The sequence below is a fragment of the Odontesthes bonariensis genome, chromosome 10, assembly GCF_027942865.1.
Source record: "Odontesthes bonariensis isolate fOdoBon6 chromosome 10, fOdoBon6.hap1, whole genome shotgun sequence".
Taxonomy (NCBI): Eukaryota; Metazoa; Chordata; class Actinopteri; order Atheriniformes; family Atherinopsidae; genus Odontesthes; species Odontesthes bonariensis.
This window is the reverse complement of record NC_134515.1, coordinates 24218860-24234242: the sequence shown is the minus strand read 5'-3', so window position 1 is coordinate 24234242 and position 15383 is coordinate 24218860. Positions and strand designations below refer to the sequence as shown.

The 15383-nt window shown below is 41.1% G+C and overlaps 2 protein-coding genes across 2 annotated transcripts in view; one reads left to right on the top strand and one right to left on the bottom strand.

The window, feature by feature from the left end:
• The first annotated feature begins 659 nt into the window (after positions 1–659).
• On the top strand, positions 660–9683 carry LOC142389743 (uncharacterized). Its single transcript, XM_075474765.1, has 7 exons — positions 660–1142; positions 1740–1817; positions 1914–2017; positions 2125–2399; positions 3804–3862; positions 7114–7272; positions 8100–9683. The coding sequence occupies exons 1-7, from the start codon at positions 1107–1109 to the stop codon at positions 8280–8282; spliced, it is 894 nt and encodes a 297-aa protein (XP_075330880.1). The 5' UTR covers positions 660–1106; the 3' UTR covers positions 8283–9683.
• A 487-nt stretch (positions 9684–10170) lies between these two features.
• The window catches only part of LOC142389742 (prickle-like protein 2), a 42634-nt gene continuing 37421 nt past the window's right edge, over positions 10171–15383 (bottom strand). The window contains exons 6-9 of the mRNA XM_075474763.1: positions 13993–14179; positions 13267–13421; positions 12316–13117; positions 10171–12238 (exon numbers count right to left, since the gene is read on the bottom strand). Of these exons, the coding sequence (XP_075330878.1) occupies positions 11289–12238; positions 12316–13117; positions 13267–13421; positions 13993–14179 (2094 nt within the window). The 3' untranslated portion in view covers positions 10171–11288. The remainder of the gene's footprint in view (positions 12239–12315; positions 13118–13266; positions 13422–13992; positions 14180–15383) is intronic.

Here is a 15383-nt window from a genome sequence, read left to right as displayed (position 1 = left end):
GAAAAATCTTTGCAATTTTACATTCAGAAACATTGTCCTGCAATTTCTCCATACATTTCTGAATCTCTGTCTTTATTACTCTGCCTCTTTAAGGTGCTCTTTTTAATGCCAATTCATGTTATTGACATGTTGCTGTTTAACCTGATTTGCTGCAATCCAGCAAGTCCAGCTATTTCTTTTTAGTACTCCCTTACTTTGCCAGCATTTCAAGGCCTCAGCTGTCCCGACTCTCTTTTTTTTAGATTGGCTGCTGCCATTAGAGTCAAGATGAGGGAATATTTTTCCTAAAATAGTAAAATGTCTAGATTTAATTGAGTCTTTTCTGTGTTATCATTGTGAATCATATATATATTTTTTATTGGTCTCAACATTTGAATTTGTTCTTCTTTGAAATGTTTCTTCTTTTGATTTGCAAATCATCTCATTTTGTTTCTATTTACACAGCATCCCAGCATTTTCAGAACTGCTGTTGTAGAATTTGATTACATACATGGTCAATGCTGTTCTTACAGTGTCATACGACAAAAAAAGAAAAACACAGCTCAAGTCTCACGGTTCATTCATGTTGTTTAGCTATAAAAGCAGGTTTAGCAGGCTCTAGGAAGTGAAGTGCACCATCAGCATTCAAAACCCCGTTTCTCAGTTTTCCTGTCCCAGTCTCAGTAAGCAGGTGTGACAGCGTTCGGGCCGTGATTGGCGTGTCTTCGGGGAAAACTACCCGAGACTCTTGTTTCGTTTTCGATGAGCCCTTATCACCACAGCCTGACTCTGATTGGGTGGTTGAAGAAGGAAGTAAAAACATGTCGCGTTATATTCGTGTGCTTTAAACCACCGTTTTCGTCGGGAAGGTCACACACCTAACTTTGAGCCGAATTCTGTTGACAACTTTGGGCGCACCGTGTTGTGTGAGACGTACTGTAGCGCGCGTGGGTGACAGAAATGGTACAGCTTCACTTTTCAGACAGACAGACAGACGGATTTAAAGTGAGAGGTCAGACGCTCTTCCTGGTCTGTTGGACTCGAGCAACAAAATAAACTCTTCGTATTATTGATATAGCTCAACCGGCGCGACGAACGACCCCCCTCCCCCCCAAAAAAAATAAAAAATGGATCTTACTGGAAGAGACTTACTGGAATGCAAGGTAAAAAAAAAAAAAAAAAAAAAAAAAAGCTCAGCTGTGCTGCTCGCTCTCACACAGCTGTTGAGTGGCAAACTTTACGAACCGGCATTGTTTTTCATTTGTCATTCGAAGCATATGTCAGCAAACTATACGACAGACCGGGCCAGAACACTAAAAGAACTGTAGTGGGTACAGTTGAAAGCTAAAGGAGACTGAGGTAAAACAACTTTGATGCAAAAGAGGGCACTAATGAGTATCATACACACAGGGCCATGTGTAGTGACATGGTGGTAACACTTAACCACATGTTTATGTACTGGAACATGAGTTTTAGATCATAGATCATTTCATGTAATCTTTTTTTTTTTTTTTTTTTTGTACGATTTGACTCACAAGAGACACAAAGTGTGTGGCTGTGAGGTTTGTTGGCTGCCTGGTGTAGCATTTGAGCTCTCTTCTGATCCTCAGAGTTTACAACAACCAAATCCAAATTTGATGTCCTCGGTTGCTGACTCTCGGTGTAACACTACGTTTTAAGCTCCGGGAGCATATTGAAAGGCTTAGATGCATCTTTAACACCTCAATAGCTGTGATTAACAAGATGCTGTCTCTTTTCAGGGCTCAGCGGCACCGCGGTACAGGGAATATAGTGATGGGTCTGCTGACACGAGGCTGACTGATAGCACTGCGCCTCAGGTAAATCCTGTCTTATCACAAAAGGGCCTTCTCAGACAATACACTTGTTCTGCCTCTTTGCAAGTGTGAGCAATTCTTTTACCCCTGTCAATTAAGGATGAGAAGAGGCCCATCAGAAGAGTGCGAAGTCCATCCAGACCAAGGGCATGGTTGTCGAATTCTTACAAACCAAAGTTTGGAGGTCCATTCTCCAAGCTTCAGTAAGACTGACGGGTCGAGTACAGGAGGCTCTTTATTGTCATCTGCTTTTTCACCGCGTTTACCTTCAAATGACGGGGCTCTAACTTCTTCCCCGCTTGTGATGCAGCTTTCCAAAAGATGATCGTTCGTTTTACAAGCCAGGTTTCAGCAGCCAGAGGTATCATCACCTGAAGCCCCGGGCTTACTTCCATCGCAGAGATTACCTCCCACTGAAACCTCACCACATCGCACTGAGGGAGCAGCAAAGGGGGAAGGAGATGGAAAGGCAGAAGGAGAAGGAGAGGCAGAGGGAGAAGGAGAGGCAGAGGGAGAAGGAGAGGGAAAAGGAGCGGTACGAGCAGAGAGAGAGCATCGATGGAAGTTCAACTCCAATGCAAAACGGTGAGTTTTGTGTCTGCAACAGGAGAAAATGATAACACCAAGCACACACTTTTAAACCATTAAACACTGATCAGGTTAAGACTTGGGCAAAATGTTCACTACGGGGCAATCAATGAAAAGGGTTTTGAATAGCTATGTACAGGCTTTTTCAATACAAAATACTCATATGCAAGGACATTGAATTAAATTGAACCGTGCCGTATGGTGATTAAGGCTGTATATAGAATAGAATCGAATCGAATAGAATAGAATCCAATATGACTCCCAAATTATTGGCTTGAGTCGGAAGGCTTAATGACAGTGGCTCCAAGAGGCCTGCTAAAACCTACTGAGGAGTTGGGGGGGCAGAAAAAAAACACCTCAGACTTTCTATCATTAAACTGAAGACAGTTTTCTTGATATATATATATAGAGAGATAGATAGATAGATAGATAGATAGATAGATAGATAGATAGATAGATAGATACATAGATAGATAGATAGATATATTTTTCTATCTTTGTGTATTACCTTGCATTATATTCAATCACCATCAGGTGGCAGTATAACCAAGCAGAGGCACTTGCTCTGATTTTGCATTAAACAAATTTTTGTAGGGCAGTTGCTCATGGTGGTATCTTCTGGTTGGTAGGTAGTTAGACTCCGGTAGCAACCAACCGGTGTTACATAATGCTAATTACTAAGAAGCTTTTCCCAGACTCAATACATGGATTATGTCATGAACAAGCTGCTAGCAGTCAAGCCATTACACAGCCTCAATAGAACGGTGCGCTTTAGTTTGTTGAGGGTAGATTTATTAGATACTTGCATAATTTATTTGTAAGTAGGAAGAGTTTACAAGTAAACAAGACAAATCTGTTATGTTTCCATGGTTGTAACACTAACTGTGAAAATCTCGTATCAGATTTTTTTTGCCCTCATAAAGTAGTGTGTTGTGTGCTGCTGATACTGAATGCCTTTATCTCTCTTGCTTTATTTGTGCGCACACTGCAGCACTGTGGAGGTGTGTGTTTGTGCATGTGTGAATGTGGAACAGGTTTTTTGTGTGCCTGAGTGATGGTGCGATGATGGTGACTCATCCCTGATTTGTGTGTATATGAGAGTGTGAGAGAAGAAGAGAGACAGAGACTCACCCGCAGCACATAATGAAGAGCACAAACGAAGATATGGTTTTTACACGAGAATACTGTAGTCCAACGCTGCACGGCAGGCAAAAATATGTATTGATTTAAGACCTCAGATGTGACATAAACATACATTTGAGGTGCCTCTAGGTATTGTGAACAGAGAGAAAAATAAAAAAAAAGACTATATTTACATGTGTCAGTCATTCGTCTTAGGTTGAGCACATGGATTCTGTGCCTGTGTTGTTGTGTTGACCTTGCGGTTTGTCTCTCTTCCAGATTCTAGACCTGTCTTACCCAGGTCCACTTCCAGCAGAGACAAGGACATGCAGTTCACCGTAAGTTTTCAATGAAAAAAATCTGCTTCGCCTCCTAGTTTGTTGTGAAATGTTAAAAGAATGATTAAAAGAACTGGTGTAATAACTGGCGTAATAATCAAATTATGCTGTGTTGTCCAGTTTTATTGTGTTTCTGAGCTACGTTGTTACTAAAAGCAAATAAACAACAACAAAGAAAAAAATATTTCTATATATATATATATATATAGAAATATATGTCTGACATTTATATTATACTAGGTTTTTTTCTGTGAATCAGAGGTGCAACAATTAATCAGTTCATCTGTATTTTAGAAGAGGGAAAAAAATGTAACCGATGTTTTCTTTAGCGACCGTTCATTGTTTAAGTAATGCTGTTGTGCATTTGATGGTTCCAGGCTCTAAAATGTGAGAATGTTGTGTTTTTCTTGGTCTTTTCTTGCGATAAATTTAATTTTTTTTGTTGACGAGCCAAAACAAGACCCTTAGAAATGTTAAGTTCTGCTGGAGGACATTGTGCATTTTCAGCACTGACAGGACCAGTCAGTGCTGAAAATGATCATTAACTTTAATACGCGTTGTGATTGATTTCTCTTCATGGGCATAGAAGAAGAAAAGGCCCCCAGCTCGCAATAATTGTTTATTATCACAGCATTATCATCTGCATAATATCAGAAAGCGCTGAAAAACGCCCGTTTTCCAAATCCCAAAGTAAGACGTTTACATGTTGTAGTTTCTGACTGTTTTTATTTTCATCAGTCAATTCAACTCCACCAACTGTGATAGTAATCTGTTAACGTTTAGAAGTACCGTTTTTTTTCAGCAGTCTGCATCAAAGATAGTTTTCGCTTTGATACAAACAGCTGCAAAAAAAGGCTGCGACCACGTGACTGCGTCCATTTACCTCCGATCTGAGCACGGCACGAACAGAGCAGCACATGATGAACTGCAGCTGGGTGTTGCTGCAACGAAGGAGAGGAAAGCAAATCAAAGAGTGCCTTTCCATTCTGATACCTGATAATAAACTTTATGTATTTTAATTTTTCAAGTTTAATCCCATGAAGATGATTTGATAAAGTCAAAATGTCCCAGATCTTAAATACATAATCAAGGGGCTCAGCGGTGTGGTGATGGTAAGGTGCTTTTTCTTAAAGAAGCTTAGTCTAACGCTGCCCTGGGGTTTAAGATGTGAAATATCTCCACGTTTCAGACTCAAACTCAAACTCAGTTTTCAAAGAGTGATCAGTCACGTGGCCACTGCATGATCTACCGCTTCTTGTCTTTACACAGTGTCTTTTATTGTTCTGTTTGTATTTTATTATTTCCGTTCAGTTTTCTTTGTGGAACTTTAAATGTATGAATATTGTGTTTTGTACGATCCTTTACACGTTTGCTGCTGAGTTTTATGTCTATTTAAAGGTCAGCTGTCGAAGGGCAATTGTGTGGAATCGATGTATGCTACATTCATTGATGTCCTTGCAATTTTTTGGCATGGAAACTAATATCATAGCTTTACTCTGCAATATGAATCATTTCACTGCGCATCCCAGTACAGTTCATTTAAAATGAAGCACTCAAGATGTGACTGATGAGTAGATTTTCACTTTTAATACAACAAGTACTAAATCTACTCATCAGTCACATCTTGAGAGCTTCACGCATTTTGGAATTGCTGCCATCTTTTTCTTATTCCCACCATTTTCACAGGCTCAGGATTAATCAGCTGATTGATTGGTCAGCAGTTAATGACCACGAGAAGCCTGTTCTCTTTTTTATTCATGTGCATCTAGAAGATAAAAGGTCTGCAATTGGTTCTAAGTGCTGAATTTGCATTCGGTGGCTGTTCATATTTGATCCAAAGAGGTGTTGGTGCAACTGAAGAAGGGCCAAAATTTGGCTGAAAGAAAGTAAACAGAGCTGTTACAAGAAAGAGGAAACATTAAGAGCTTCCAGCTGAACAATTCATTTTATTATCCATCAGACCTAATGCAATAAATCTGCTCTTTAACCCTCTGAGCCTTAAGTAGCGTAAGTGTTGCTTCATTTTTAAGATGAACAAACTTCGACATAAGAGGAAAGTGAATAACTTACATTACAAATGGAGGGTGATATCTATCAAAGGATTTTAATTGAGTGTTTTTTAGATAAGGAACAAAAGGACAATTTAAAGCTTTCCTGAAAACTCAGGTTTTTGAAAGCTTTATTTAAATGACATATCATGACCCCAAAAACATACCAGCAATCCAAGAGGTTCCTAAGGAAAATTAGTAAAAGGTTTCTCATTGGCAGTCAGCTGACCTCAACTCAACTCAAAGTGAGAACACTTTTCACTTGCTGATGGTAAAGCTTAAGGCAGGAAACCCCAAGAGAGCCATTGCACAGGCTGCGAGATGTCAACAGCGCATCTGGACATCTTGTGTGGTTCTTTGGGATTTGGACACCTTCACATTATGCTCCTCTTTTACAGACATCTGGTGTACTAAAAGCTGGTGCAGTAAGGCCCAGACGAAGCGACTCGACCCGACATTTGATTATATTCACTGGTTCCTTGACTTGAAGCAGCCATTTAAAATTTGCATCCACGTGTTCAAACATATACCTTGTATTTATAATTAGGCTAGTTTGTCCAGTTGCTTTTGGACTATGTAAAAAATTTCTTTCATATTTTTGTTAAACATCTTTTATTGAAGCCAAAAATTCACTTTTTGGTCCAAACTTGATTGTAATATTGTTTACTGAGGCAAAATTGTGCAAATCGTTTCCTTATCCAAGTACCCATACTCTTGACCGTACTTGTACCCTAATTAAAGAAATATCCATTGAATTAATAGGTGGGCTGTTATTTGTGAGACACCGCCTTATCGGTTAGATTTCCTTCTTTAGCACAACCCTGTTTTGCTTTTCAACTAGCCTTTATTCTTATTGATGGCATCTTATGTAAAAAAAAAAAAAAACAGGCGGTCTTTTAGGAATTTTAACTCTTAATATTCATAAATGCAGACCTGAAGTTTATTAAAAAAAAATAATACTCTGGATTAGCTGATTGCTTTGTTCACTTTGCTGTGTTCAGCCTATCCTGCCAATACTGCTATAAACTACTTCCCTTTTTTGTATATATTTTTGCTGCATCTAGCATTTGCACTCAAAGCGGTGGAAGAATTTAGGATTCTGGGTTGAGTCAACTCTGGTCATTGTCAGTGTTTGCACAAGTTTCTGGTTAGCTGTGTTTAATACGCTCCCGATTTTATATTTTCTAATGATTTTTTTTGCAGGTTTCTCAGAGCGTCAGGAACCAAAGCAGGGAGGGAGATCACAGAGCGACCAGCAGCAAAGACAGAGAGAGAAGCAGAGATGGGGAGCTCCCCTTAACTGCGAGCCAGACGGCGGCACGAGACAGAGCCATACAGCAGAAGAGGAGAGAGATAGATGAGGTGAGGGAATGTGATTACAAAGACACACACACATACACACACACACACACACACACACACACACACACACACACACACACACAAACATATCTAGGCATAAAGGACAGTTATCAACAGAAAGAGGAGGCAAAGAAATAAGAGAAGCTGTAATATGGGGAAAAGTAGCAGTGGGAAGATCTTAGATAGGGCTCGGAGACATGAAACAAAGAGCAAAAGATTTGTTTGCTGTAGTCTAAACATTCATTTTAAAGTGCTGAGCCTGAGGCAACATAAGTGTCATTATTTGCTGCACTTTGTCAGACCTGACAAAGAAGGTCTTGTTCTCTGTTTGACAGGATTGATGGGGTTATTCTTCTATTTCTATTTCTCTAACCGATCAAAAATGCGAGACTGACTCACCTGTATCACAAGAGGCGACAACACGTGCCTTAGTACTGCTGTCAATGTGACAGATATCACATGAGGCTGTGCTCATCAGCTTTGTTTATTTGAGAGTCTGTATGTGTGTTTCCCCCCACTTGATGGAGAAGATGGTCTCTTGCTTTTTTCATATCTCCATGGTTGCAGAAATATAGAAATACTGCAAGAAAACGCAGTCTGGCAGTGGTATCTAATGCAAAAATGGCCACAAAACTCACTGAACTGATGACGCTTGTGAACAGTCTGCTTGTGAGCCTTTCTGTGGACCATTCAGGGATAATGCATGACAAGACTTCTTGCCCAACTCATTTGTTCTACTCATTTCCCCCCCTTGTTTCTTTCATCTGTCCTGCCTCCTCTCACACTTTGTTCTGTGCACTAAAGCCACGATTATGTTTGTCTTTCAGGTGTACTATCAGGAATGTGAAATGTTTGGCCTTGTGGCAAAGATGCTGATAGCGAAGGATCCGTCCCTGGAGCGTCCCATCCAGTCCTCGCTGCAGGAGAACCTCCGGGACATTGGCAAGCGCTGTGTGGAGGCCATGGAGAAATTTATTGAGGAATATGACTCCAGGGAGCTGTTGCACTAATCACACACACAGCCCTGCCCGTCTTTTGCAGTTTTCCTTCTTAGTGAAGTGTTAAGAATTTGATTCAGAGCTGCTTTTGTGTTTTCTTACTTGTGATATTCTTAATTGTTCTTGTCAGTTGCCTGGACAAACGCTTGCACTGTCAGTCTAATGATGACCATTGAGCAACACTGCAAATTAAAAAGGATAAAAAACCTTTTTGAGAATGTGATAGTGATAATAAATCGTATTCCTTTAAATGTCATGATGAGAACTTCAGAAATGTATAGTCCATCTGACTTAATTTATTCCTACTTGCTTTTTGATAATTAAACTTTTTTAAACAATCTTAAGAAACAGCACATTGTCCAAAATATTTTCAAATGTGTGTTCATGGGTTTATGGATAAAATCAGGTCATAGCAGGAAACAAGTTAATGGGTTAGTAAATGAGCAGGGCATGGTTTTTGTTCATGGTTTAAGCACTCGCTGAGTGGGAGAGAGCTGATTTCTTGTCGTGTTTGATCAAGAGCCTAACTCGTGCATCAGAGTGGCTTATAATTGAGATGCTGAAATCAGTTTAAATTGAGCCAGTGACATGTAATTGTGGCACAGAAATGTGAAAGAGATGTTTGACTTTTGTTCATCATGATTACAGATAAACAAAATAGTTTCAACTGTAAAATATACAGTTCTCTCCCATCGTCCACAAACATGCGTGTTAGGTTAACCGGTGATTCTAAAATGACTGTAGGAGTGATCGTGAGTGTGTATGGTTGTTTGTCTTGTTTGTCTCTGTGTGGCCCTGCTATGGACTGGTGCCCAATGGCAGCTGGGATAGGCTCAAGATTGATATTAGAATAAATAATTTTCCAGATAATTGTACACACACAGTTGGAATCCTAATTAGTAAAAGGTGAATCTCAGATGCTTTTTGCTAACTGCTGAAGTTAGCTGTTAACTTTGTGCTCCTCCCACTCATACAAATTTGGCAGTTTTTGGCTACCTACCCCCCCAGTGAAGTGGACAAAGTATGCGTGTATCCATATGTGTGTGTGTGGGGGAGGTCCAAACCAGATTAATGGGTGGCTATCCACTTCTGTCGTTGTATGACATGCACTATAGTCATTGAAATTTTTTTACATTATTTTTTACATACAAAGGAGTGGGGGGCAGCGGTGGTTGATTGATAATCCTGTCACCTCACAGCAAGAGGGTTTCTGGTTTGGGGCCTTTCTGTGTGGAGTTTGAATGTTCTCCCCGTGTATGTGTGGGTTCTCTCTGGGAACATCACCTTCCTGCCACCTCCAAAACATAAATATCTGTATCAGTTGAACTGGACTTTGAACACTTAACCCTGAAAGCTCCCTCACATGAAGTCGAGCTGTCCAAAAAAATAAAATAAAAGCAAACCTTGCGTCAACTTATGTTTCTCTTTTGTAGTACAGACTTAATATTTTCATATTCAATTAATACAGGGTCATTTTTTCTCTCTTTTTTTCTTTCCAGGAATTGATTTAGTTTTCTTAATGTGTCTTGTATCAAGCGCTCCCAAGTTCTATAAGCGCTGTTTCCCAAATCCATTCTATGCACGGACTCCCCAGAGAGAAACGCTATTTGTTTAATTGGAAACACAAACCGACATACTTTGGTATTCATTAGGAGATAATACAAAACATCTCTGCAGATGTATCTTTATATGTAACCGAATATTATTCCTCAAGTTCCAATAACAGTCAGCTTTGTCATTGGACAATTAATTGTGTGACAACAGAGTTCTACCAGAGAAGAGTTGTTATATAAAGAACGTCATCAAAACGTCTGGTGGGATCTTTAAGCATGCAGAATAATACTTTGACTATGGCTCAGTCTCAGCTAACCACACAACTCAACACAACTTTTACTGTTTCATGGTTGTTTGAAGTACACTTTATTTTCAGTATGAGACAACAACAACAAACCAACATGCAAGCTTCCCTAGTCTCCCTAACTCTATCATGTTATACAAATAATGATTCTTTAGTTACAAAATATATAAATATTTAAGACCATATGTACAGAACATTTACAGTACTACATCCATTATTAAAGTGTATTACTATATATACATTTAACAGGTATTTTTATTTAATATAGTTATAATCATTATTTGCATTATTATTGTTAGCATTACTCTTAATTCTTATTATTCTTAATCATCTATAGGTAGCTATCAAAAAACAAAAGCATGTTGCAGAAGAGAGAACGGGACCATACCTGACGTTACTGTGCCTGAATGATCAAGAAGCAGAGGCTGTCCAGCGCTCTGTCCTTGGTAAAGCATGGAGGGCTGGCTATGTAGAGCACAAGTTTCAACAGACTTTTTGTACAAGGTGATAACAGGGCTAGCAAGCCAACACTATATTCCAGCAGCATTTGGGTTCCACTGAGGTAAACAATGACATAGCCTGGAATCTAGCACATAGCTTTCACTATCCCAACACAATCTCGTTTGTCCACATAGAATAAGTTGGCTGCTCAGGACATGGATCGCTGAGCTGCTGCGTGAACTGCCAGATCACTGCAGTTCAAACAGTTTTACTTTCTTTTCAGACTGTAAAAAAGCTGTTCAGTCTCTCTGTGACATGGATATACTCACAGACAGACACGCACATACAGAATGTTTTTTTTTTACCTTGACCACAGCATATTCAGCTGTCAAATTCATCAGTGCTTTCTGGTACCAGCATCAGAGTTGATATCCATCATTGCAAACATTCCTGTTGTGTAAGCCAGCTGAGTTTCCTCTTATGATTAGATCATTCTGTGTAGGTGTGCATAAACACTACCCAGTGTAGAGTTGTGTAAGCTCACAAGCACAAAATGGGCCATTTTTTCATCTTCAACCCCACCACACGCACAAATGCACACAAATTGTTCACTCTCACTCTCATCTCTCACTCTCACGTTCCCACTCTCTCTCGTTCTCCTCTCTGCCACTTCTTACCTTTCTTTCATCCCTCTAACTCTCTAACTTCTTACCCTATATCTAAGAAATTATGCAGTTTTTGCTCTTCCTCCTTTGGCGGGTGTGCAGCTGACCGTGAATTGGTCCATGGAGAGGTCCATGATGGCCACCTATCCCAGATGGACTGTAGCGATGGCGCAATTCCTCATTGTTGATGTAGCACAGCTGCACAGGCCGTGGAATTGGTTCACCCAAGAAATACTCATCTGGCTCAGACTCTGAGGATGAGGAGCAGCTGGAGCACCAGGGGTCATGAGCTTCCATGTACCCATCGCCCCAGCACGGCCCACCCAGTCCCACAGGCTGCCAGCCAGCATTCTGCAAGGTCAGATCAGAGGTGGTGCGGGGGCAGGGCCGCTGGGGCTGCTGTCTGTACCCTCCAGGGTCCATACCGTACAACTCTCGAGCAGCTTGACCAGATGGGAAACGATCATTATCCTCTTGAACGCGACGGTAGGGAAGCTCCACCATTTGAGCAGGACGGTCTGCCGCCAGGTGCAAGGCATTGTCAGAACGAGAACGACGTGAGCGTTTGTGGTGACGACCACTGCGGTGCTGCCCATTACCACTGTTTCCACGATGGTGTTTGCGGCGTCTTGGCTGTGGCTGCTGTTGTTGGGACACAGGTTCCTGCCCGGTAATGCGTCGACGAGGCATTCTGTCGCTCATAGGAGCCATCCGCAGGTTTCCGCTGCTGCCCATCACCCCAGCACGACCTTTGTCATCAAAGCCCAGCTGCTGCGGGCCATCCCAGTACTGCAGTGGGTACCCAACTCTCAGTGGAGTGTACATGTTGTTGTTGTAGGGACGAGAAGAAGACAGTGACTCTGTACTGTGGAACTGGACTGAGGAGCTGAGGGTGCCCATGTTGCTTTTTTCAGACACATTCACACCTGAGTCCTTGCTCAGGTCAGGCATGGAGAATCTGGACAGATGCTCCTGACGCTTACTGACCCCATCCAGAGAGTTACCTGTCAAAACAGTTAATGAAATGTCATATTTTCCCTTAATGTAAAACAAATGTATACCATATTGTATTATTTATTACCTGTAGCATTAGACATAGTGAGGGAGTCCATGGATCCACGAGGGGTCTGTTCTAGAGGAGTAAGGGGCTCATTGAAGCTCATGGCAGTGATGTGGTTCCTCCTGGTCAGCGGGGGTCTGCCGTCTCTCTTGAATCCATGCAGACTGATGCTCCTCTTGTCAGAGAAGCCCTGGTTCTGGCTAGACATCTCATTGAAGCTCATCTGGGTACGCAGCTTGTTAGGTCTGAACTCATCTTGGCTATGGTGCATCCAGTTTTCATTGAAGGAGTGGCCTCTCAGTGCAGCCATAGGAGTCCTCTTGGGATTGCCTTGCTCCTTCCCCCAGGAATCAGGCCTCTTCCCTGGGTTGGCAGGACTCTGGGCATTTGGATGAGCATTTGTGTTGGGATTGTATCCCTGCCTGGCATTACACTGACCCAGCAGATGTATAGGTGTAGGAGAGGGAGACGGATCCCGCTGGGGCCCCTCATAGGATGCAGGGATATAGGGCTCATCCCTGCTCATCCACACTTGATTAAGGCTTGGGGCTCGGCTCGGAGTGCGGCTAGGTGTGCGGTTAGGCGTCCTGCTTGGAGTCTGGCTAGATGAGACGCTTAATCTGTCCATCTGAACAGAAAGGGGATCAATTTCAGAAGACAGACGGTCAGGCAAAGGTGGAGGAGCTGACTGGCGGGCTTCGGCACTCCGTCGATCCTGCTCAGCATTCTTACGCTCCTTTTTCCCAATCTTGGTGCTGTGCCGGGACTCACGGGAACGGGCACTTTGGAAGGCAGAGTCCGAGGAGTCAGACTCCTCTGGGTCCTGAGTGATTGAAATAAAACATGTTCATGCAATTTTTTTAACTGTTAAATGGTCAAATTTCTACATAATCTCTAAGTAGAAACCTAAACATATATTAGCTACTTTTAAACACAATAGTTTGATCAAACTTTAAGTGTGAGTTTCCTCACCTGTCCAGCACTGCAGGACCGTGAGCAGAAGATCTGTCCCTGCTTGGGGAGGAAGGGGCGACCCAGCAGTGATCGCTTGCAACGGGCACAGCAAAAACATTCCTCAGTTGCATGCCAGTGCTGCCCATCATATGTCATCTGGCCTTGGTCAATGCCTTTGAAAAATCAGGAAAGAAATCTCTTCAGTGCCTAAAACACTGTAGGAAGTAGGAATGTATCTCCAGAAAATCTAAATCTTTGCTGCTAATGAACACAAACCATGGCTTTATTTCAGAAATCATCGAGCATATTAACTTTGTTTTTGTCAGATATCTTTTTCTACCCAAGTAAAACATTTGTGATTCCATGGCTGTACATCATCACTTGATTTTTAGGATGACATAAATACGTTTCACCAGCCCTGCTCTCCAGCTCCAGGAAGTAATCATCTTTCACAGCTCCCATCTGCGTACAGCATGGGAGCTCCCCGTGAAACACACTCTTTCACTGTTACTTGGAATGATAATAGCCATCAGCATCTCACTGCACTGGATCCGCCTTTCTGCAGCTGTGGCACACAACCCTCAGAGCTGATAACAGCCACACTTACATGAAATTACTGTTTGAGGTTTTATATGATGGTAGTGAAAGAAAAACATGACCCTGTGTTTGGATAACAGTTCTTAAATACAGTATATTGGACCGCATTAACCAACTGTAAGAACCTGCAGAAAACATGTGCTGTACCTATGTGCTCTCCACATGCATCACAGTACTCTGCATAGAGAGACTCAAAGCAATTGCAGCAATGTGGCCGTCCATCTTTCATGATGTAGCGCTGGCCTCCGAGGGTGGTCTCACATTCGTAGCAACAGAAGTGCTTCATGTGCCAATGCCTGCCCTCTGCCTCAGTGCATTCGTCGGCAAAGATTATCTGCGTGACCAAGAGACACAACACTTATGAATGAGATGAATGACAAAGATTGATCTATAAAAAAATAATTAAAGAATGTTTAAAACTATTTCTATGTGTAAATGTTTTCAACAATGACTTTTTTTTATTTTTTATTGCTGAACACACTGTATATGAAGTATGGATCATGTTTTGAGTATCTCAGGGCTCTGGCCTTCGGTAATTGTTTTTTGTTCATCACATTTTCTATAATGGCTCTCAATATGTTATCCTGTCACCTTTTGAAATGAAAAAAATGTGTACTCACAACCATTTATCCTATAATGCATATGTCGGAGAGTTATTTTTGCCCTCTCCGTTTGTTTTAAGTTTTATGTAGTAATTTTTTTTGTAGTATTCAGAGGCTTGAAGAGCTAAAACTGTGTTGGACATGAAGCAGTCAGCTCACAAAATGAACACTTTTCATGTTTAACAGCAGCTGAAGGGAGCGAACACGTTTCAGCTTGAGGCTTTTCTCAGCCTTCATGACACATGACATGACAATAGTGGGTGGAACTGGGTCCCTGCTGGTGATTAACAACCAGATAATTCATATAATTCAACTGTGAAAACTAAAATAAGCGAAAGGTTTAAAAAGCTAAAAAAGAGAGAATGCCTTCATTGTGATTTTTGCTCTTGTCACAAATACTTAAGTACTAGATGGTTAACTGCCTTAAAAACAACAACAACAAAAAAAGTATCTGTTATTTGTGTGTCATCAACGTATCATAAACAATACAGAAGTACCTCATAAAAATCTCTGAATTGTTGATGATGGCTGAGAGCATAAATGTGTCTGCTATGCTAGCAACATGCAAATTCAAATTCATATTACAGCTGTGACCAATAAAAGTCACAGTTTAAACTAGTATATTGGTTGTGTGTCTTGCAATTATCTTCCCTGGTTAATCATGCTGTTGATCATTCTGTGCTGCCTCAAACTGATCTATTAACAATATATTCAGAAATAAAAAAAATGTACCCGCTCTCAAATAGAACTGATGAAAAAGACATTCTGGTGATGGATGTGATGATACAGTATGTCCTTTAAAAAACTCTGTCTAACTTTCAACTTCATCGTATAAGATGAACATGTAACATCACATTTATGCCTCTTAGTTGAGGACCTTAAACTGTTTTACAAAAACAAGAAAGCTGACTTGCCCCATACCCAAAAAAATTGTAC

What these genes read in the sequence shown, in the direction of transcription:
- LOC142389743 (XM_075474765.1), top strand. Translation starts at nt 1,107, where the DNA reads ATGGATCTTACTGGAAGAGACTTACTGGAATGCAAG. An exon ending in CTGATAGCACTGCGCCTCAG is followed by an intron (nt 1,818 to 1,913) that starts GTAAATCCTGTC and finishes CTGTCAATTAAG; the next exon opens with GATGAGAAGAGGCCCATCAG. An exon ending in AGAGGAGAGAGATAGATGAG is followed by an intron (nt 7,273 to 8,099) that starts GTGAGGGAATGT and finishes TTTGTCTTTCAG; the next exon opens with GTGTACTATCAGGAATGTGA.